The sequence below is a fragment of the Phalacrocorax aristotelis genome, chromosome 1, assembly GCF_949628215.1.
Source record: "Phalacrocorax aristotelis chromosome 1, bGulAri2.1, whole genome shotgun sequence".
Lineage (NCBI taxonomy): Eukaryota > Metazoa > Chordata > Aves > Suliformes > Phalacrocoracidae > Phalacrocorax > Phalacrocorax aristotelis.
In genome coordinates, this window is record NC_134276.1 from 19,835,820 (window position 1) to 19,860,011 (window position 24,192).

Genomic DNA, 24,192 nt, shown 5'->3' on the forward strand with positions numbered 1-24,192 from the left:
GAGTAAAGCCAAACACTGCTAAAATTCCTTGAGAAGTTTGGTTCTCTAGGGAAATAGGAAAAGGGAGGCTAATATTCAGTTGTAGCATTCATCAACAATGGAAGAGAATAAAATCTTCTTCACTCAAGGGAGAGAAAGGCTGCTGGGGACAGAGTTCTAACAGGTTTAACTCAATGTCCTTCTTTCCAAAGTTCACTTCACAGAATCACAGAATCACAGAATGGTAGGGGTTGGAAGGGACCTCTGGAGATCATCTCGTCCAACCACCCTGCTTGAGCAGGGACACCTAGAGCAGGGGGCACAGGAACGCATCCAGGCAGGTTTTGAATGTCTCCAGGGAAGGCGACTCCACAGCCTCCCTGGGCAGCCTGTTCCACTGCTCTGGCACCCTCACAGGAAAGAAGTTTTTTCTCATGTTAAAGTGGAACTTCCTGTGTTCCAACTTGTACCCATTGCCCCTTGTCCTATCATTGGGCACTATTGAAAAGAGCCTAATCCCATCATCCTGACACCCTCCCTTTAGATATTTATAGGTATTGATGAAATCCCCACTCAGTGTCCTCTTCTCCAGGCTGAACAAACCCAGGTCTCTTCAGTCTTTCCTCATAGGGGAGTTTCTCCAGTTCCCCGGTCATCTTCGTAGCTCTCTGCTGGACTTGCTCAAGCTGTTCCATGTCCTTCTTAAACTGGGGGCCCAAAACTGGACACAGTACTCTAAATGTGGCCTCACTAGGGCAGAGTAGAGGGGGAGGATAACCTCCCTCCACCTGCTGGCCACACTCCTTTTAATGCAGCCCAGGATATTATTGCCCTTCTTGGCCACAAGGGCACATTGCTGGCTCAGGGTCAGCCTGCTGTCCACCCGCACTCCCAGGTCCTTCTCGACAGAGCTGCTTTCCATTAGGTCAATCCTCAGCCTGTACTGGTGCATGGTGTTGTTCCTCCCCAGGTGCAGGACCTTGCACTTCCTTTTGTTGAATTTCATGAGGTTCCCCTTGGCCCAGCTCTGCAGCCTGTCCAGGTCTCACTGGATGGCAGCATGGCCTTCTGGTGTATCAGCCACTCCTCCGAGCTTGGTATCGTCAGCAAACTTGCTGAGGTTACACTCTGTCCATTCATCCAGGTTACTGATGAATATATTAAACAGTTGATCTGAACTGTCACCTCAATGAGTCCTGCTCTCTGCTCTCTATGGATGAAGTACAGAGCTACCATCTCTCTAAATTAGATGTTTCAGTTAAAATATGGTCCAAAAACATTGCCTGTTTTTAAATGTTTCCTTTGGACTCTAGCATTGTACCAGCATGAATTGCAAATAAATAGTATTTGGATTAATATTGTAGTTACATGTGCATAGCAACTGTAATTGTAACCTGTCTTTCAGAATACTCATGTTCTTGTGGATAGTGCTGATGTCCTCAGCTGTCGTGATCTTAAAAATATTCGGAAGTATCAGCTCCCTGTTTTATGTGCAGATTTCATTTGGAAATGAGTTGAAAAAGGGGAAGCTTTTACATATTGATGCATATAAAGTTAATAAATCACAAGACGACACATCTGACCAAAGACCAGACAGACAGGGTAGGTATATTTGACATAATTTATTCATCTATCACTTACTTCAGGAAAGATTGTTTAGAAGATTAGCATTTAGAATCAGCTTTCAAGAAATCAGCAACCATGGAAACTGGCAATAAAGTTGATAAAAAATTTAGAATTTTTCAGAAAAGAAATATTAGTTCCATTCTGTGGAGTCTTTCCAGTGATTTTTTTTTCTTTTAATGAAACTTCAGATAAGACTTCAAGTTGGAAGTGTGGATAACATATTAAAAGTAACAAAAAAGCTACTCCAATGACTGTCTTTATTTGACTCCAATGGAAAAAGAAAATGACAGTAACTTGGAAGTTTCAGTTAATTTCAACAGTTTTCAATGCCTTTGTATGAGGAAGTGGTATGTTTTGAAAGAAAAATTATGAAAAAATAAAATAGCTACAGAACAGCTTAACATGAGATAGAAATACTTAATGCGACATAATTAACACAGAAGAACTTCAAGCATTCCAATATGTAACTTGTTTCAGATGCAAACAGCTATAACTCTGTGTAAAAGGAAAAAGACAAGTGTTTGTTTTAATGTTATGAGACAAGCCAAAGAATGTGAAAAAGAGATGAGAAAGATAATTCTATTTAACGCGTACAGTCAGTGAAAAATTATCACCCTGGAAGTTATTAGTGTTTTAATTCTCTTTTTTTCTTCCTAGTAACTATTCTTTTTATTTCCTTTTAGTTTTGCATCTCTTGTATTTTGGTGCGTGCTAGTATTTAAGTATATTTAGAAGTAATTACTCTTGAAATAATAAATTTTATTTTATGAACATTGTCATGTCATGAATCAGTACAATTTTCAGACTATATATAAGAATGAGAATCAGGACCCTTGCATTTGTACATTTCCTGTGTCATTGAGTCTGTTAGACAAATCTGATTTTGCACAGCAGAGGCCATGGGCATGCCATTCAATAGCAATCGTAAATAGTTTTAAGCTAAAAGTAAAACTGCATTCATACACTGTATCTCTACAATGTTTAAAAAAAAACACAAACCAAACAACCAATGAAAAACCCCCAAAACCAAGATGAGCCATGGAGGGATAGTTCTCCGACTCTGTGGTCAAGTGGCACAGTGTATCTCTCAGTCAGGTGCCCTAATCCTTTTTCCCCTTCCTGTCACAGAAGTCAAGGTGGCAAAGTGCCTGCAGGGAATAAGCACTGTCATAGCCCAGGGAAGTACTGATTCTAGCCGTGAGGCACTTGGGGCAGTTGTCCTTCAGTACTTGCCTCTGTATCCTGCCAGTTACACGGCTGAATAAAATGTGACCTTAGAAGCTGTTAACTTGTTTCAATGTGTAAAGTATTTATGAATATTAAGTAGTAGTACTGTTTTTATTAAGTATTCATAAGTTAAAGTAGAGAAACCAGATATTATACCAAGTAAATAAATGTTTTGATTGCAGATGGGAAAGGCCTCTCATCTGCTGAAAATAAAAATACCACAAAGAAAAAAGAAAACAGCGATTCCAACCTTACTGTTGCTGAAGACAGTGAGAGAAGAACTGAGTCCAAAGTGGGGACTTTTAGGTAAAATAAAATAAAGTTCAAGACATATTTTGATACATCTACGTTGATATTTCTGTAAATTGAAACAAAAACCCAAAGTAAAAAAAAAAAAACATTTCCTAATCTGTTTCAGTGACTTCTGGAGATGGCTCTCATTATCTTAATAATGTAGTGGAAGATAAAATTATTCTTTCTTCATTTTCTGGATTCTGTGTGCATGAATTTAGAACAGCTTTTTTTTTTTTTTTAACCTTCAGATCTGACTGTGGAAATTGATTTTACATTTTTCCATCTCAATGTACACCTAAAGTCCAGCTCCGTAATGCATGCAAAGCTTCTACAAACTCAGCAGGCATTAGTATGGCTCAAGCTTTATGATTTTCTGATTAGAGCTCACTTTTTTCCTTTCGTGGTTCCCATGGGTTTTTGCAATCTATTCCGATTTATTGTTTTTAGAAGTGCTGAACATCTCTTTGTCCCGTGAAAATATTTGGGAGAGCTGAAAGTCAAGATAACTGAGACTGCTCATAGATGATGGGGAAGCAATATTGTTATAGCTGTTTGTAATTACTAAGTTAAAGGAAAAAAAAAACAGCTCCAACACTCTCAAAAGTATTAACAAAATGCAACTTTCACTTTTAGAAACTGCTGTTCTGTCATTGGGTAGGTATTTAGTTACTCTGTGGCAACATACTAGAGATTACACTTAGAATAGAATCACAGAATCATAGAATCATTAAGGTTGGAAAAGACCTCTAGGATCATCAAGTCCAACCTTCAACCTAACACTACCATGTCTCCCAAACCATGCCCTGAAGTGCCATGTACACACGTCTTTAAATACCTCCAAGAATTGCGACTGTACCACCTCTCTGGGCAGCCTGTTCCAATGTCTGACCATTCTTTCAGTAATGAAATTTTTCCTAACATCCAATCTAAACCTCCTCTGATGCAGCTTGAAGCTGTTTCCTCTTGTTCTATCACTAGTGACCTGGGAGAAGAGACCAACACCCACCTCACTACAACTTCCTTTCAGGTAGTTGTAGAAAGTGACAAGGTCTCCCCTCAGCCTCCTCTTCTCCAGGCTAAACAACTCCAGTTCCCTCAACCACTCCTCAGAAGACTTCCTCTCCAGACCCTTCACCAGCATTGTTGCCCTTCTCTGGACACGCTCCAGCACCTCAATGTCCTTCTTGTACTGAGGGACCCAAAAACGAACACGATATTCAAGGTGCGGCCTCACCTTGTGCCAAGTACAGGGGCACAATCACTTCCCTACTCCTGCTGGACACACTATTCCTCATACAAGCCAGGATGCTGTTGGCCTTCTTGGCCACATGGGCACACTGCCAGCTCATGTTCAGCCGGCTGTCAACCAACACCCCCAGGGCCTTCTCCGCCGGGCGTCTTTCCAGCCACTCTTCCCCAGGCTTGTAGCGTTGCAGGGGGTTGTTGTGACCCAAGTGCAGGACCAGGCACTTGGCCTTGTTAAACCTCATACAATTGGCCTCAGCCCATCAATCCAGCCTGTCCAGGTCCCTCTGTAGGGCCTTCCTACCATCAAGCAGATCAACACTCCCACCCAACTTGGTGTCATCTGCAAACTTACTAAAGGTGCACTCAATCCCCTCATCCAGATCATTGATAAAGATATTAAACAGAACTGGCCCCAAAACTGAGTCCTGAGGAACACCACTTGTGACCAGGCACCAACTGGATTTAGCTCCGTTCACCACAACTCTCTGGGCTTGGCCATCCAGCCAGTTTTCTACCCAGCGAAGGGTACACATGTCCAAGCCATGAGCCACCAGCTTCTCTAGGAAGATACTGTGGGAGACAGTATCACAGGCTCTGCTAAAGTCCAGTCAGACAACATCCACAGCCTTTCTCTCATCCCCTAGATGGGTCACCCTGTCATAGAAAGAGATCAGGTTGGTCAGGCAGGACCTGCCTTACATAAACCCATGCTGACTGCGCCTGATCTCCTGGTTATCCTGCACATGCTTGGTGAGCTCACTCAGGATGAACTGCTCCATAACCTTCCCCAGTACCGAGGTCAGACTGACAAGCCTGTAGTTCCCCGGATCCTTCTTCCGGCCTTTTTTGTAGATGGGTGTGCACCAGCAAGCCTCCAGTCATCTGGGACCTTCCCTGTTAACCAGGACTGCGAATAAATGATGGAGAGTGTCTTGGCGAGCTCCTCTGCCAGCTCCCTCAGTGCTATCAGGTGGATCCCATCTGGTCCCGTAGACTTGTGAGTGTCCAGGTGGAGCAGCAGGTCGTAAACTGCTTCCTCCTGGATTATGGGGGTATTATTCTGCTCCCTGTCCCTGTCTTCCAGCTCAGGGGGCTGAATATGCTGGGGATAACTGGTCTGACTGTTAAAGACTGAGGCAAAGAAGGCATTTAGTACCTCAGCCTTTTCCTCATCCTCAGTTGCAATGTTCCTCTTCACGTCCAATAGAGGATGGAGATTCTCTTTGATTCTCTTTTTGTTGTTGATATATTTGTAAAAACATTTTTTGTTATCCCTTACAGCAGTGGCCAGGTTGAGTTCTAGAAGTCCTGATGCTGGAAGATTTGACTACACATATATATCCTATATATAGGACCGAGCTATTAAAAAAATAACGTGTAACATGGCAATGAAAAAACATTTATTGTGTTGCTTCCATAGTTCTTCTGAAGAAAGATGATTGAAATCTAGTCTTCATCTTCAGGTTCACACTAGACATTCAGGTCTGCTAGTGCAGCAGCTTGTCCGGGTCGGATTTCATTTATCAAATATTTTTTTGCTGTTATTTTGCTGCTGAAAAATAGATTTATCTTCTTATATTAGTTCTTATTTTAGTATGATGTTGCAGCCTATTACAGTACAGTATTTACTGGGCATATATGATTTTAATTACTCTGATTCCATCCAGATTTTACAGTTAATATTATCAAGATACTCCTTTTTTCCCCAAAAATTTTGAAGTTGCAAAATATTGTGTCGTTGAAAAAGTAAGCCTATCTGTTATTGTGAGAACGTAGGAGGATCTGTAGATGAATAAAAGGTTTATATATTTATACACATCAACAGTAACTCTGTTACCATGTGCTGCAATGCAGAGAGGACTACTGAAAAGTACTTTAATGCTTTCTGTCTTTCAGTGCAGCCTAATTTTACTGAAACAAAACCTTTCAATTATCTCTGTAGTGTTCTGCCAAAGTTTTTCAGTAGAATAATATTTGCTTCTAACAAGATATATGTTATCATGGATGTTATGTCTTAAATCTAATTTAAATGTAAAACTTTTTTTCTTAAAAATCTTTCAAAACTCAAAACCAAAGGAAATGTACAGCAATCAGTACAGTGAAGCCCTGAAAGGAGCTTCTGCTTGTTACTATGATACAAATAATGAATAATTCTGCTTCTTTTCTTAGCCAGTCATAGAGTGTGGTTCTAAATGGGGTGAAAAAATAAGTAGGACAAGGGGAAGTACTTGGTGCAATATCATTTGAATGAAACACTTAAGCAATAAATTGGGGGTCAGGGGGCTTTATTTATCTCTCCATTTAGGTTAACTCCAAGAAAAACAAAGATTTTGTAGTTATTGAATTACAGTGTTCCCAAAGCATTTTAGCTTCTGTCTTGACTATACGCACACTTCAGTGCATCAAATGGAACGAAGGTATGAACCACTCATTGATATTACCTGTTTGTTTCTTTGTGCATGTTGAACATACCTGTTCCAGAGAGCTTCAGGTGCTTTTCATTCTTACTTGCAGGCTAATCGTTAGATATAGATAATAGGAGGTCATTCTGTTAAGCTTTATCATAAAAAGTTTAATTTATGATTGGCTCCTCTACTCTCTGTAAGCAAGTTACAACTTGCTCAAAAGAACTGTTTTGGGACTTGGCAGCAACACAGCATGCCCCTGGATGCACCTGCCTCACACTCACATACATTTTCCTGGCAATATCTAAACTGTATAATGACATGTTTACATGCAGAAATGCTATAGAGAGTGATATTCTGGACATACTACTGAGAGACAGAAAAGCTTGTTTTGAGGGCAGCCTAAATGTATTTCTCAGCATACAAGTCATGTATGTACTCTGGTATAGCACTTGCAGTCTGTGTCATTGTAACATTAGATTCACGTCAAGGGAGCTGTATCAAGGATGAATTTTGTATAATTCAATTGATAGAACACGCTGTTCCAGCACATATTTAGATGAACCTGTCATCACCGTGGGGTTTGTATATGGAGCCCTGTGCTTGTTCTTCATTCCCATGAACCCTCAAGAAAGCACTGCCTTGCTGGAAGCCTGTTAAATCACAGCCCAGAAGTTAATTGTGGATTGTCAGCTGCTAGAGCAATGTCTGGTAAAATTGATCCTTTTAAGTATCTATATAGTTTCTTTGACTAACTTTACTCTTCCAATTTATAGAATAATAAACAGTTCATAACTCATTCTGCTGAAGAAGTAAGAGAAAAATATGAGACACTTATTACAGACACAAAGAGCCAGGATTTCCTGCTCAGAGAAACTTTTCCACTAGAAGCAGAATTTTTAGCATCTACAAAATTGCAAAAAGCTTGTACAACTTGCATGTTTACACTCTTCTGTCCTTAATGATTTGTTTTAGTTTCCAGTTTCCTGAATGTGGTAAACATTGTCCAGATCACAGTGATACAGCCATAGGTTAAGGGAAACTGTTTATATGTAAATGTTTTGAAATTATTAATTTTTATAATATTGAGTGAATGTTCCCAGTACTTAAACACATTAAAAGTAAATGTAGTCATATTCATTACAGGTTTTTTTTTCTCATTAGATGCATTATCAACTAATGTGATACCTAAGAAGTGATGTGCTTATACAGCAAACAATCACTGTGTGATGTATGACTTTGACTGTCAAATTATTCTGCATACTACACAGATGTCACAGGCTTGATGTAGATTGCATTGTAACAGGACTCCCCACAATGGCAATAGCAGTTGGATTCTGCTCCCTAAAGTACTCTTCAGACAATGTGTTACTGCTATTTAAAATGTAGTGTGACAGAAATTTTTTTCCTACTTGCATTCTCACTGTACTTTATCTACTTCTCTCTTCCACCATGGTTAGCTTCTATTACAGGGGACAACTGGCATATAGATTATATCCAGCAATGTCAAAAGGCCCACATATGTCCTCTACTGATCTCAGAAGCTGCGTGGTTGATGCCATATCAACAAACAATGTAGAATTTCCAAACTTGTGTAAGAATTGTTTAATGGCATCAAGTTTTGTGGCAGCTTCTGGAGTTGTAGAACAGTGAGAAAAAGCTCAAATAAATGTTTTAACCATGTTCCTCAGAAAAACTTAAGAAAATCTGTTTTCACAACTCTTTTTGATGTATGAATTGCACCGATTTTCATGGCCTCTCTATTCCCCTGTAACTTTTCTGTTCCAATTTTTTATTTTCACAGGAAAAGTGTCTTTCCAGCCAGAGCTTTTCGAACCAGAGATCTAGTGTTATCTGTTATAAAACATTGACCATTTTGAACCATCTGTTCTTTTACCAGCTGTGCAAAAAGGAAACATCTGGAGTGTGCAGGTGTAGTGGTTTAGCCCCAGTCAGCAACTATGCACCCCACAGCTCCTCGCTCACTCCCACCGTCCTTGTGGGACGGGGGAGAGAATCGGAAGAGCAAAAGCAAGAAAACTCGTTGGTTGAGATAAGAACAGCTTAATAATGAAAATAAAATAGTAATAACATAATGAAAAGGAAAACAAAGAGAGATAGAAAAAGAGAGGCAAAAGCCAGGAAAAAAAAAACGTGATGCTCACCACCCACCAACCAACACTACCTGTCCCTGAGCTGCCATCGCTGCTTCCCCCAGCCAACTATCCCCAGTTAATATACTGGGCATCACATCATATGGTATGGAATATCCCTTTGGTCAGTTTGTATCAGCTCTCTTGTCGGTGCCCCCTCCCCTCCTGGCTTCTTGTGCACCTGGCAGACCTGATAGTACAATGTACTGATAAAGATACCAAGCAAATCAACTTTTGTCTTCTCCAAGACTTTGTCTCCGTTTTCAAGAGAGGTTGTGGCCATCTGGCCTGCCGTGCTCTCCACTTGAAAGAATTTATAAAAGCAAAGCTTTCCTTCAGTTCGATGGGACTGAAGAAAGTATATAAAGCATGAATGAGCATTGCGCACTGCATTGTTTATGGGAATAGGAAAGTTTAATTATCTGTATAAGAAATTAACTGCCATGTCCTGCATCTTTGCCTTTTCACTGAGTTGTGTTTATTTTACTGCAATTACTTGTAGAAGAAGCCATCCATTCAAGTGCTATATGTCAGGAAGTTAGTGATTTTGTGGAATTGATCTGGGCAGAAGCTATTGGCCACCTGGATAGTTTACTGCTTAAATCAGTAAACAACATAAGCCTAAATGATGTAAGTCAATTCTTGTTACTCTGTGAGGATGAATATGTAAATGCTGTTAGCAGTAAATTTTTTTTTCCCAGAAAACACGTATGTTATGTTTCACACTGGGATTGGTAATTACACTTTTGATGCTCCTGCACTTCAACAAATCCATGCTTCAGAAATTTTTATCTCGAATTTTGCTTTAGAATCGTGACACTAAAAACATGCTGTACTCCCTAGGGCAGATGGCTGTCTTCCATTTTATAGTAATTTACACAATTTTTTCCCAGAGGCATTTGTGAGACAGAGACCAGTCTTAGATCAATATTGAGCTGCAGCAAGACATTGCTATGCAGCCTCTAATGTCAACATTTTATTAGCTGTTGCCTGTGGCTGATGTAAATTAAAAAGCGTGTTGCCTTTTTCTTCCTGCCTTGAGAAGACAAAAATAATATAGAGTATTCTGTGAAAAATTTCTAATTGAGAAGGAATGTACAGATACAAGGAAATCTATATCCTGCCTGGACAAATTGTCTAAAATTAATCTAAATTGTCTAAAATTATTTTAATTTCATTTGTAGGTTGCACTTTATAAATAGGTCTGCAGCTCTGCTTAATGTATTTTAGGATGAACTAGTGCACTTAAACATTTAGTAAGAAATTTATTATCCTCTACTTTCTGTTATTTCATCAGTGTGTTAAAGCTGACAATATGAATTAACAAGATGTTAAGGAACATTGTCTTTCAGTCTGATTCATATTCTGTTTTATTGCAGGGAGGTTATTTTACCGTCTCTTAGCTCTGCTTGAGGTACTTCGCAAGTATCCCAGTGTAAAAGCAGAATACTGTGTTCATATCATAGCTGCAGGAAACTATTTTGTGGATATTGTACTAACAAGAGTTAAAGTTTTATTTCAGTGTGGAATTAAATGATCCATTTTCAATATCTATTGCTTTGCACTCTCTGTAATTTTCCGATAGCTTTCAGTTTACTAATCTCTTCTTTTAAAGGTGAGCAAAGCAGAAGGTATTTTACTCCAGGTAAAGAATGCACTGGATGAGGGAGCTGGCAAGGTGGCACTACAAGAGATGATAATGGAATTCTATCAAGTTATACATCACAAAACTGAAGTAGACTATGAAGTTTCCAAAAAGCTGTTATCTAGAAAACAGGACCTTTGTCAGGTAACTTTTCCAGAATGCTAGTAAGCCCTCATCTGCTCTGTGCTAAACCAGTTTTGAACTTGCTCACTAGGTAAATTGACAGGATACTTTGCACAGCTAGTCATAGGCTGTCAGTTTAAAAAACCAATAATTTATTGGAATCTTATGAATAGAGTAACGTTCAGGGGGGAAATCAGTGTTTTGAACAAGACCAGTTGCTGTCCAGATGGTGGCAGGAGTTTCCATTGCAATCATTGTTGTGATGGCATCTTCAGCTGGATCAAAGGAGAATCATGGAACTGTTGTTATCACCCAGCTGACCCTAGCAAGTACTCCAGCATATACATAATCAGTTTCTATTCAGTATCTTAAACTATATACAAAATATATCTAAGCTATTCTAACTATATGCAAAGACTGTTCTGTGTACCCTTTCCTTTCCTGCATATGCAGGAACAGTTTCTAGAGGCTATTTAAAATTACCAATCTGTGTGCAGCTTGGTCTGTTCCTACTTCTGCAGCATAAACTGGTTGGGGGAGTTGCCTGGGCTGCCTGGATTGTTAGTGCAAAAAGTTAGTGCATCTAAACAGATAACATATTTCAGCTGGTCTAAGCACAGCTGGTCTGCCTAGGGGAACCTCCCTCATAGCTCCTCCTCAGCTCCTGTGTTAGTTCCTTTGTTTTTAAGCTGGCTAGGAGTTCAGTCAATTGGGGATTTTATTACTCTGCTGCAGGTCAGTCTATTGTCTCATCTTTGCAGAAAAAACCTGGGAAATTCTCAGTCTACTGGGGGGATTGCCAACAAGGTGTGCTGAGTGTATACACAGATGCCCTTGTGCCCAGCAGTGAGGGCTGGCTGCTTCATAAGGGCAGATGGACGGGGCTGGGGGTGGCAGTGAGCAAGCCAAGGGCAGTTACCACTGTCAGCAGCTCTAGTCCCGTGGTACCCAAACTGGAAAAGCAGAGCAGGTGACAGGGACTGCTGGTGATAGTAGCCAGGGTCAGTCCAGTTTGCCTCTTCATTGTGGCTTGTCTGGCAGGTCCAAGGTCAAACCAGGAACTTGAGTCCATAGGATCTTGGTCAGAACTAGGGAGGTGGGAGGCTGGATGCTCAGCTGACAGATCAAGGGCAAGAGCCTAAGCTCAGAGGCATCTCTTGAGTGAAGGAAGGGCAGGAATCTGCTAAGCCTTTCTCTTTCAAGGCTCTACAACTGCATTGTCAAATCTGGCTCTGAGCCCAAACAGCCAGGCCCTCTGGAGGGGCAAGAGGCAGTCAGAGCTCTGACAGCTACATCACTGTTGTAACTATAGAGCAAACTCAAAATTCCTCCTTGTTTTGCGATTATAATGCAAATTCCATAGATTCTGCCCGAGGTACCTCTTCCTTTTGGCAAAGGATACCCAGAAGTCAGTCTCCTGTAAGTTACAAAATATAAAGGGGGAGAGGTAAAGGAAAGGAGGCTCCTTACTGTTCTAAAAGAACAAATGCTAATAGTGCCTTTAACCTTGACAATCTTTTGATAATTAAAATGTTTTAACATTTCTGATATAAAAAAATTACTGTGTCTCATAAAGCTTTCCCATGACTTAGTGAAATGTAGCATTACAATCTTTTCAGAGTTAGATGTCCTTTCTCCTGATCTGAGAAAATTACATGAGTACCTTGTGCTACTGCCCTAGCTGGGTAGTGGCCTCAGGGACCAAATGACAGATTCTAAAAAGTAAGAATTGCCTCATAAGCAAAATCAAAATGGTAGCCAAGCACAAATACAGGTTTGTGGAGCTGTTATGAGTAGACTCCATCCAAAGCTTGATTTGGAGTTGTACAGAAGTGGTCTAACACTGTTTTTCATAAACCTTGTTCTTCTAAATTGTTTTCATGGGATTCTAGAGCTGTTTGTTCCTGTTCCAAACTGTATTTTAAGTGTTTCATTTCTTTGTTACTATGCTGTAACTTTATATAATTTAGTCTGATTTGAATGTTTCCTTAATGAAAATGTAACAAGTATTCATAAATGTCTGTATGTATTTTCTAGCTAATCAGAGACATGCTTGATATATGTGAAACAAATATATCATGCTCAAACCCGTCATCTTTGGCCAAATGCCAGGCTCTGAGGTGCAAGATTGAAGCTGTTGACTCAATGGGTTATCAGTTTCTCAATGTTGAACAACATTGTTGAAAAACAATTACAAGTGTGCATTTAATAGTTAAGCAATGACTGCAGTAAAATTCAAGGTATAGTGCACAAAATACCTTAAGGAGGACTGAATTATCAGGTTCTGTTACTGTACAGTGTTCGTTGTGCTGATGGGATGCAGAGCTGGCATATTTACCATAACTTCTATTAGAACAAAACAGAGGTAAATTAAAAAAAAAAACAAACCTGAAAATCATAATATTGTCAAATTTGGGGGTGGTGGTGTTTCTGGTTGGTTGTGTGCAACATCATGGGAATTCTTTCCAGGTAAAAATTTACATTCCTTTCTTTGTGACATTGAATCAGGCTTAACTATATTCTTAAATATATTAACCTTTTTTTTTTTTTAAATGAAGTTCTCTTGCATTATGTTTAACCTAACTTTTACTGTTAACATTTATATCCATATACTTCTACAGACCTCTGGAAGGAAAATCAGTTTTTTGTAATGATAAATTTAATTACTCTCCAGGTAGGTCAGACTTCAGATGCAGCTTTTTGGATATCATGGTGAGGAGTATGGTTTAAATCCAGATAAAAGATGACAAAATGGAGAGTAATGGCTGTGTGGAAAATTTATTCTGTTTTAGGAAAGAATTGCATTGACAATTTCCTCCCTCCACTTTTATACATTATTTCCCCATGACTACTTTATTTGGCATACTTTTACATTATCATAAATTCTTGGAATATCAGAATATCTAGTTCTATGACTGAATACCATGGATTCACTCAGGCATGGTAATAAAGCTAAAATAGCATAACCTCTAGCAGCCTAACATATTTAAATTCTCATCATAGCATGTGTGCAGTGAATATCAGCCACTGAATATTTAAGGATATTTTTAAAAACATACCTGATATGTAACACCATCAGAATTAAAATACCTCAAAAGTCATATTAGCATTCTGTTGTCCTCATACTGCAGATTTTAACTGTAAGTTACAAAACAATTGAACTTATTTAAACATTGTGTCTTTTTACATTCTTTATGTATAATCTGGTTTCTGTGGGCATCAATCAGTAGTAAATCAAATGTCTCATAAGCAATCTAAGGATGGTATCTCTACACCTAATAGGTTTGCAAATCAAAAACTGGAAAAATTTCCAGGTATCCATTCCCCAGCATTTTACCTTTAAAAGTCATACTTTCTTTTCCTTAGATACAAAAATTTCATAAAGTTTTTTTGAAATTGAATACAGCACCATTGCTAGAAATTTAGAACTGCTCATCTAATAACCAAAAAAATTATTTTGAATGTTTGGCAAAGAATCTGGAAAATGCATTGTTTTTGTGCTAAATGAAGAAAACCTAACAGTCTTTATTGCTTTTGTAATCAGTCTCTTGGTGATTAATATGACTTTGGGATTTACTATTTTTATGAATGCACTTTATTTTCCTTGAGTGCCTATGGGTGGTTTCTGTAAAGTGTATTTTGTTTTAATCCTCTGTGGTTCGTAACTGCACAATGTGTATTAGGCCACACACTATATGCAAAAGTATTTTGTACTACATTCATTGTGTGACCTTCTTTTTCTCTAGAGGACTCCTAATGCCAAAAGTGGTTGCTGAAGATCATGGCCTGGAAAGAGCTGGCACTTGCAATCTGGGCATTGGCATTTACCTCAGTGATTCTGTTAGGTCTGAATAATGACAATATCTCTTTACTTTATCCTTTGTGTGTTCTTTTTACTTTTCAAATTAAGTAGATATAATGCTTCATACTTTTAAGGTAATTCAATTATGAAGTTTATCCCTGTCCATCTGTTCAGAAGTACTTGTGTATCCTTAAACTCCTATGATGTTTACATTAATATAAATTTTAATAAAACGCATATGGTATTTCTTTACAGTTAGTGCCAGCATTAAGTATCCTTCACCCAGTGAAATGGATGGAACCTGGCTCCTGGCAGTCTGTGACGTGGCGCCTGGATCCTGCTTAGATTTGCATGAATAAGACTATCCACTAAATAATGTACCGTCAGGTTATGGCAGTGTGTATGGAGTCTGTAAAACAGCAGACAGCTCTTCAGACTTTGAGGTACTGACCCTACAGTACTGGGCACTTGAAAAGGCACCAAATTTTGGATTATACCACTGATAAATAACAGAACTAATATAAACCACATTTCAGTTCAGACTAAAACAGTAGACAGGAATGTGTAAAATCACTTTTGTCTGTCTTGCAGCCTGCAAAAGTGCATAATTTCTAAGCTTCTAAATTGCTATTTGAAAAGAATTCTTGCAAGAAAACAATACTTAAAAGATGTAAACGTTATTTTTTTTATTATTATAACTGAATCATCAAAAAAATATCTGGTCTGTCATACTTAAATTGTTATTTAGAAGCAATATTCTACTTTGTATGGAATAAGAAATCACTACTGTGGAAGGTTCATTGTTATGTAAATGAATCCAGCTGATAAAAATCCCTGTCTGTATAGGTTGGTACTCTAAGGCAGGAATGGTAGCTGTAGTAGCACACTAACAGATACACTTGCTCTCTAGATATCCACCAGTTTTTTGCTTTTTTTTGTTCTTAGTTATTTCGATGAATGTTTATGCTTTATGGAGAAGTATAAGGAGTGTGGGGAATACAAAGTAAGAAGATAAGAGATGCAAGCAGTAGTGATACAGAGAGATTAGGGTAGAGAAAATAAAATCTGTCAGATTCTTATTATTTTTCAAAAATTATGTGTCATTTAGGTTCACCTCCTAATCAATTTGCATTGTTTTAGATATTATCTACAGCTTTGTTTTTATTATAAAATACCTTTCTTTGTTTCTACCAGGATGATGAATTTGTTGTGTATAAGACCTGTCAGGTCAAAATTAGATATGTTGTTAAGTTTTGCCTTGCTGAAGATCAAATAAAACCATTTCAGCCCGCAATTGGCATGGAACTGGAGCAAGATAACAATGAGCCAGTGTCACAATGTCATTTACAGCATGGGAGTAAGAAATGTTCTCTGTTTGTATATTGATGTGCTTCCAGAGTTTCCTAAATACTCATCAGAACCCTTTTTATAGTACTTGTATGAAGATAACATAATAAAAAATAATTTGCCATTTATTTGCAAATGTTACCAAATTAGTGATTACCATGTGGCGTCTCTGTAGCATCTGTTTAACAGATTTCCTATAGGCATAATTACCAACAGCAGTTGCAACTCCTCCCATCACAGTGTGTTTCAAGAGAAGCACAGGAAGCACTTTTGCATAAATCATCAGATGGTCTTTAAATAATTCAAATGCAAGGTTCTAAACAAATACCTTAAAGAACTATCATGAACTTATGATCCCTTAGACAGACAGCAATACAGGTCAGCAATACAACACAAGTATTTATAACAGGAACTGAGTGTTACTCCTGTGTTGTGAATTTCATAAATAAACATGAGCTGTTGATATAGGATTAGTTTCAGTCACCTTTCCCAAATGTATATTTAAAAAAATATCTTTTTGATCTTTCATAAACTCTTTGTTTTAGCTATGCATTACCAAATGCAAATCTTTCAAATACTGTAAAAATTGGTCTTCGGGACAGACTGGGAAATCTTGTCCCTCTGGGAAGTGTTTATATCAAGGCTAGGATAATAGGCTATGTAGCACAGGTAGAGTATGCTATTTATTGTCCTTTTCCATAACAGCCCTGAAAAATTAATCCATTTTTTAAGTAGTGTTTTAGTCAAAATGCTATTTAGTGTTTAGTTAATTGCAAAATTAACTAAAATAAAACTAAACTTAAATTTGGCATTTGTATAATCAAACAAATGCCAAAAGCTCTTCGGACAGTGAAAGGCTTGGCTTTCTTTTTCAGTCTGTTTTCTGCCTATGCATAGTTGAGTCACCACTGTAAGAAACTTTCTGCAGTAGTGTATGCATTATGTTCTGTTTAAAAGTTCTTCTTGCCAATCTGTTTGCCAGCTGCATTATAAACCAATGAGAAATACCTAGAATGGTTGAAGGTTTATGGAAATGTATTTGTGGTTTGTTTTTTGCTTTGGTTAGACAACCTAAATTAGCTGTCACAATTAAAATGTCAATCAATAGAAAAGAACTTGCTATTCTAACCTGAAAATTAGCTAATAAAAGTTAGCTAAGCAGACTAAATAAGGGCCCACCCTGGTTTTTAGTACGTATGCCCTAAGAAGACATTCTGTCAAGTCACAGGTCTTTTCCAATCATAGGGTATAATTCTACAATCTCCTCCACCTTCAACTGCATCATGCCTGAAGCAGTCTCAATCATGCTAAATCTATGGCTTTACTGGATTCTGTCACACGTGTGTCTCTCCACAAGAATCTGTATTCAGGGGTCTCCAGTGCCAAAATAGCTTCCTAAAAGTAAATAATGTTTTTTCTATGTTGTTGCTAAAGCATTAAAAAAGAAAACGGGAAAACAGGAGAGAAAAGGGTTTGAAAGAATTGTCTGCAAATGAGAATGTGCTTAAACTGTTCTGACACTCCCAACTATTGTCTGATCAGCCTGATTCCTTTGAACAACTGTTGTCATGAGGGATTGTCACGGGGGGTTGTTTGATTTTTGTTTTGGTTTGGGTTTTTTGTCTGGTTTCTTATGGAATGAATTACTATCCAGTGGTATCTGTTCTATGACCCAGTCTGTCAAAGCAGAAAACAGTCTATAAGGCTGAGGTACAGAGCATAAACCAGAAATGATTGAACAGCAAGGGACAACAAGAATGGCAGCAAAGGGGAACTAGCAATTGCTAGAGTTTTGTTATGACACATGGCAAGTAAGCAGAAGAGCAGATGTGAGAAGAAAGCAGATGCAATCTGCCACCTCAGAGGCAAAAATTCTGTCATTAGAAGATGGATACTATACATAGATAAGTAACATAGGCTTTTCCAAGCATCCCTTTTAGTATATCATAAAAATAGGCCAATTTTTTGTGGAGGTTTACTCTTCCTTCTTGTTTAGTCCTGTCATGGTTTTAGCTGAGAGAGAGTTAATTTTCTTCACTGCAGCTGGCCTAGTGCTGTGCTTTGGACTTAGTATGAAAACTATGTTGATAACACACAGATGTTTTAGTTGTTGCTGGGTAGTGCTTGCACTAGTCAAGGACTTTTCCAGCTTCCCATGCTCTGCTGGGTGCACAAGAAGCCGGGAGGGGAGGGGGCACAGCTAAGAGAGAGCGGATTCAAACTGGCCAAAGGGATATTCCATATCATGTAACGTCATGCACAGTATGTTAACTGGGAGGGGCTGGCCAGGGGAGGGAGGCAGCAATCGCAGCTTGGGGACAGGCAGCCATCAGTCAGCGGGTGGTGAGCGGTTGTATTGTTTGTGTTTCTGTTTTTTTCCCTTTTTCCCCTTTTCCTTTTTATTATATTATCATTATTGTTATTATTATAATAATCAATATTATTATCAATATTATTTTATTCTAATTATTAAACTGTTCTTATCTCAACCCACAAGTTTGGGGTTTTTTTTGGTTTTGCTCTTCCGATTCTCTCCCCCACCCCACAGGGGTGGGGGGAGTGAGCGAGTGGCTGCGTGGTGTTTAGTTGCTGACTGGGGCTGAACCACGACAGTCCTTACTGGCTTGAAAATATTATAAACGCTGCAGTGATGAATTATTTTGTAGGCAATAGCTTGACAGCTCCAGCTGTGCCAGTGTATCAGATAACTTTTAGAAGGTCATGGTTTGTTCTTCTGGAAGAGATTCAATTAATGATTTAGAGATTAAAAGTTCTACAGCTTCTTGCATGTTTCTGGAGATATCTATTTATCAGACACTGATCAATGTTATACTTTCATTTCTAAGGTAAATATAGAAGTTCCAGTTGTGGCATTTTGTGGTGCAAAGCAGTTATGCTGTTACACTTAAAGTATTGATGTTTTAATCACATTTTAACACCGCTGTTATGCAAAAAATATTCATTTTAGCTAGTAATGTTTCAGATCTACACCAATCAAAACAGTAAACCAACTAAAGCAAAATATGTCTTTCCTTTGGATAATACAGCTGCTGTTTGTGGATTTGAAGCTTTAATTAATGGAAAACACATCACTGGAGAGGTAAAATGTTATTGTACTTTGCCTTTGGTGTAGCTGCTTCAATCTCAAGATCTGAAAGCACTTCATTAGTAATGAAGATGTGCAACACTAATTTTGGTTTCTCTCATGTCCTTTGTTGTTACCACTTGGCTGGATTTCAAGGTAGTCATGTCATTTAAGAGAATATTAGTTAAGCTTTCTGTCTGTAGAGATGAAATTACTTATTTTGGAACAATCTTTCATAGGTTAAAGAAAAGAAACAAGCACATGGGGAATATCGGAAAGCTATCAGTCAAGGTGATGGAGCTTATCTACTGGACCAGGATGCACCGGTATGTTGAATATTGTGGTTTAGTACCTACATGAAAATTTTGCAGCTGTCCAATTAGAGATTCTTTGCTGAATCATGTCTTTGTTGGGAAACTCCTTTTTACTAGAACTTACTTGGGCCATACATTTGATCATTTTTAACAACTCATGTTTCTTTAAATATGTGCTATGGCTTCAATAAAACAGCTATTTCTTTCAGGTGGTGGGGTTTTTTTGTTTGTTTCGTTGTTTTTTTGGTAGAAGATTAATTTATTCAGTTACTATTGATCAATTTTTGCTAGGAATTAGGGAATTATTGGAAGTTTGATGTTTCAAATCATAGTCCCATTTTTCCTTACACTTTACTAAAGCCAAAGAGTTGTTTCTGTGTTAGCATTTGTTTTCGGTGTACCTAAACACCACTTAAATTATTGTTTCAGAAGACATAGGCTTTAATGATATCAGTAAAGCTAGTTTGTGTTTTTTAATTTGGGTTTATTTTAGGATATTTTTGTAATACGTATTGGAAACTTATCTCCAAATTCTACAGCTGTGATCAAAATCACCTCTAACACTGAACTGAGTTTCCAGCATCTTTGTATCACCTTTCATATGCCTGCTTCTCTGTCACCATGGCAACAGAACAAAGCATTAAATGAAAAGATGCAGGTTTGTTAAAATACAACCTTAAAATAGCATCTTCTTGTTTTGATGCAAAACTTCTGTGCCTAGGGAATTGTAGTTTAGCAAAATTGTTTTCCTTTTCATGTCTTCTCTTTTGTTAGAAGGTAATTGTAACCATTCTTGTCATAACACAATGTGAACACAAACTTAGGAATGCTGCAATTGGTAGAAAGCCTCTAACTATCTCCGAGGATGTATTTGCTCCTGCAGGATTTAGAAAGTTGACTTGAGTTGGCACATGTTAGATCTCATATTTGAAGTTATCTGCTGTTTCTGTGCTGCTCTTCCTCCTTTGGCTTGCAAAGACATATTATCTCCATGAAATAGCAGCTGAGCATCTGCTGAACACTCCATTATTATCCTTCTCTGCTTCAGGGACAAGGTTGCTCATCTGTTCCTTTGGAAGCCATTGATGGCTCTTGAATTCTCCAGGTGGGAGGGGAGGTCTTCTCTGTGTTTAAATGGCGGCAAAGAGACAAAAATGGTCCTTGTAGTCCTAGTCCCTGTGAGATCATATAGCTGTATCATATGTCTGACTGTTCAACAATCACATGTTGTGCTTCAGAGCTGTATTATACTGAGTTCTGAGGTTCATTGTGTCCTTGGTAAACATGCATCCATTCATCTTAATTTTAGCTGCTATGATGCTCAGATTACAAAGCTATATGATTAAATGAAGTAAAAAGGGTTGCATGCAATCCCAATTTACTGATATAATAACAGAAAGGACCTCCAGGGTGATAAAGGTGTCAGGAACGACATACATTAAGAGCCAGACAAAATACTGAAGAGGTGGATGAAATATTCTATAAGCAGCTGGGAGAAGTCTCACAATCACTAGCCCTTGTTCTCATGGGGAACTTGAACTTAACTGATGTCCGCTGGAAATGCAGTACAGCAGAGAGGAAACAGTCTAGGAGGTTCCTGGAGTGTGTGGAAGATAATGTCCTCACACAGCTGGTGAGTGAGCCAACTAGGGAAGGCACCCCAATGGACCTGTTGTTTGCGAACAGAGAAGGACTTGTGGGTGTTCAAGGTTCAAAGTTCAAGGCCGTCTTGGGCACAGTGATCACAAAATGATGAGTTTTTGATTCTTGGAGAAGTAAGGAGGGGGGGCAGCAGAACTGCCACCTTGGACTGCTGGAGGGCAGACTTTGGCCTGTTTAGGAGCCTGGTTGACAGAGTCCCTTGAAAGGCAGTCCTGAAGGGTGAAGGAGTCCAGGAAGGCTGGACATTCTTCAAGAGAAAATCTTAAAGGCTCAGGAGCAGGCTGTCCCCACGTGCTGAAAGGTGAGCCAGTGGGGAAGAAGACCAGCCTGTCTGAACAAAAAGCTTTGGCTGGAGTCAGGATTACACTCCTTATGTTCATGTTCAGCATATTTACATTCATTGATTATTGGTTATTGATATGAAGGAACTAGGCCTGGCGATGGATGTTTCAGTGCTGGTAGTCTGAGCTGGCACAGCTTTTAATGTTACCTCTAGACCACTAACATTAATGTTAACATTAATGTGCTAATCTCAAAATGGGAATTACTGCTTTTCATGGGATCACGTGGCTTTGCTATTACAAAGAGATAGTTCAAGAAACATTTGCTAGAAGGTGGAAGGAGAGATGCTTGTCTATTAACCCTTCTTTTATTTTAAATATAAATTGATACCAAGTGAGAAAGAGAAGTATTTAGTTTCACTATTACAAAGGTACCTTATTTTCAGCAGGAACGCATGGCCTATAGGAAGGGATAGGAGAGCTGTAGAGAACCCTCAGTTGTTTGATAAGGGAGGGAATTTGTCACTGTAGTTGTCCTACCTTCTCATTCAGATTGGTCACTGAATGTGTAAAAGAAAACAAGAAAGCCATGACTTATTTTATTTTTTCTATTATTTTTGAGAGAGCTCCTGTACTTTTCTTTGTAAGTACAATAACACCAACCCAGAAAAAAATTTTAAAATGTCAATTATTTATATATAATTGACAATTATTTACATAGAGTTGTCCCTGAATGGAAAAACATGGCTTTACTTCTGTCATAGGTCACAGTCCATCTATATTATCCTTGCAATAGTGATGAGGCCTGTAGCAATTGTATTCTGTAACGTTTGACTGTTGATGCACCTAGAAGTTTTGGGCAATCTAGGACGCCATGTGCAGTGCTTTTCAGTTTCCCTCCATAGTTCTGTGTCTACAGCACTACCCTATGCCTTGAATCTGGTCCCTCTTGGAAGAGTGACAGTAGAGAAGGTGCTGCAGCAAGGCTAGTAGCTGGCACATTTTTGCCTAGGGGAATGGATGAAAGCAGATTTCTCCTCTTGCTATTCTGCCTGTCACTTGAGTCATATATGCAGAAATATACAGAGCAGGTCATGGAGATGTGCAGAACTGTTCACATCTCTCAGAGTTCACATGTAGGAGATGGTGCTAAGTGTAGCGGGCCATATTCCCTAGCCTGTTTAGCAGCCGTGATGAACAGAAACTTTACTCTTAAATTTCAGCATTTACTTAAAAGAAGGCTTATTGTTCCAGAAGCCAGTACAATAATGGCTGAGTGATTCACTTTATTACCTCCAAACATTAGACTAATTTTTACCAGTAATAGTATGCCGCTAGTTTTAGTTGTTGGAAAAAAAAAAGTAATCAGTTCCATTCATATGGTAAATATGTTATTTTTCTATTGAGAGATTTTCTTTTGAAAGCCTACTAACAAACAGAGCTAATTTGTTTTGCTGCTTTACACCGATACAGAGCCAGGTATCTAGAATATTTTCTCCAGGATGCAGCTCCGTTTCTATTAAATGGCAACAGTTTAATACATGTGCACCAGAGCCAATGCAGGCTGCTGCTCAAATATAGTCTTTCTTTAAAAATGAGAGACTTCTTGTCTATGGATTCATCCCTCACTGTACCCAGGTAAAGACTGGAATGCACACGCACTACTGGATAGAAATTCATATGTAAAACAATCACAAAGGAAATATTATGTTGTATTAGATAACCTCAATGCAGCATGTGCTTAGCTTCTTTTTCATTGCTAAATATAATTAAGTTACTATTTAATTGTCATTATTAGTCTTCCCTCTAAGAAGGAGAGAGGAAGAAGTTGCCTAATTTAATGTTCTTATCATTGTGCTTTGATAAATAGAGGATTCCTTTACTTGTGACTGTCCCCTTGTTGTAAGGGGAAATATTTATAAACCTAGACATGGAAAGACTTACAGATTTGAGTTATATTCGAGAGACAGAACAGCATGCATGTGTGCTGGTAACATAACATAAAAGAGAAGGAAACAGTATTTTTTTTCTCCTTTTAGGCCACCTTAAGAGCAGTAATAAATGACCAAGAACTACAGACTGTGGTGTCAACTACGGAACTACAGAAGACAACAGGAACAGTGAGTTTGGCCAACATTTTTTCTACATGCTGTAGTGAGACAAGCTGCTTTAAACAACTACATGCTGCTTCATGCTCTTCTGAAGGAATTGAAACCCCTGTTTTCAGCAGCTCTTGCACTTTTATTTTTGCTTCTAATGTCTTACACAGACCTTCAGCTTACAGACTTGTAAAGGGAAACTGGTTTACACAGAAACGTCACCTTTCTCTATGCTTTCTAACAAAAAACTTAAGCTCCTCAGAATAGGAAGTGCTGCTTCTTATTTTGGCAGGACATTTGAGCTCCAGCTTTATCCTTGGGTTGGCTGTTCCTCAGATGACCTCTATGAAGAAGCTGTTGCAGCATTCTCTTTCATGTTGTAAATTTTTGCTATGTGGAACATCTCATCACTAGTCTGTCATCTCCAGAAATGTACGAAAAAAGAGACAATAAAGCATTACTAGCCTTTCCTCTGCTTCACTACCAATGAAGTAAGGAGTCTACATAGAGGAAAGCACAGCACCCATTTTTAAAAGGAAAACAGGCTAAAAATAACCATTTATTTAATCTAACAGCTGTCTACCCTTGAAAAATCAAAATAGGCAACCTTCAGTAATAATTCTGATATGACTGTCACCTTTTCCCCACTAATAGAAGCTGATTAGTTTTCAAATATAAATTATTTTATTCCCTATTTAGTGTAATTTATTTTGAAAGTTACTATCATGGGTTGGTTTCCAGGGACATGTTGGTTGTGTTGTTTTCCATAAGGACAGTTGGTGTCCAGGGATATGCCCTTCTACAGGCAAATAGAATTGGCAAGCAGAAGCAATGTATTTGCTTGCCATAATGAATTTTTGCTTTTGGAAAAATACCTGTACTATAAATTCCAGGTACAGTTA

General features: G+C 38.4%; 1 protein-coding gene across 1 annotated transcript in view; it reads left to right on the forward strand.

The window, feature by feature from the left end:
* PARP4 (poly(ADP-ribose) polymerase family member 4) overlaps window positions 1–24,192 on the forward strand; it is a 38,573-nt gene that overhangs the window by 1,735 nt on the left and 12,646 nt on the right. The window contains 19 exon segments of the mRNA XM_075081874.1: window positions 1,385–1,498; window positions 1,500–1,581; window positions 3,015–3,138; window positions 6,042–6,120; window positions 6,680–6,735; window positions 6,737–6,791; window positions 7,556–7,706; window positions 9,405–9,562; window positions 10,548–10,721; window positions 12,738–12,879; window positions 14,350–14,545; window positions 14,762–14,945; window positions 15,697–15,875; window positions 16,395–16,518; window positions 18,818–18,949; window positions 19,174–19,260; window positions 19,742–19,906; window positions 22,665–22,829; window positions 23,231–23,311. Of these exon segments, the coding sequence (XP_074937975.1) occupies window positions 1,385–1,498; window positions 1,500–1,581; window positions 3,015–3,138; window positions 6,042–6,120; window positions 6,680–6,735; window positions 6,737–6,791; window positions 7,556–7,706; window positions 9,405–9,562; window positions 10,548–10,721; window positions 12,738–12,879; window positions 14,350–14,545; window positions 14,762–14,945; window positions 15,697–15,875; window positions 16,395–16,518; window positions 18,818–18,949; window positions 19,174–19,260; window positions 19,742–19,906; window positions 22,665–22,829; window positions 23,231–23,311 (2,448 nt within the window).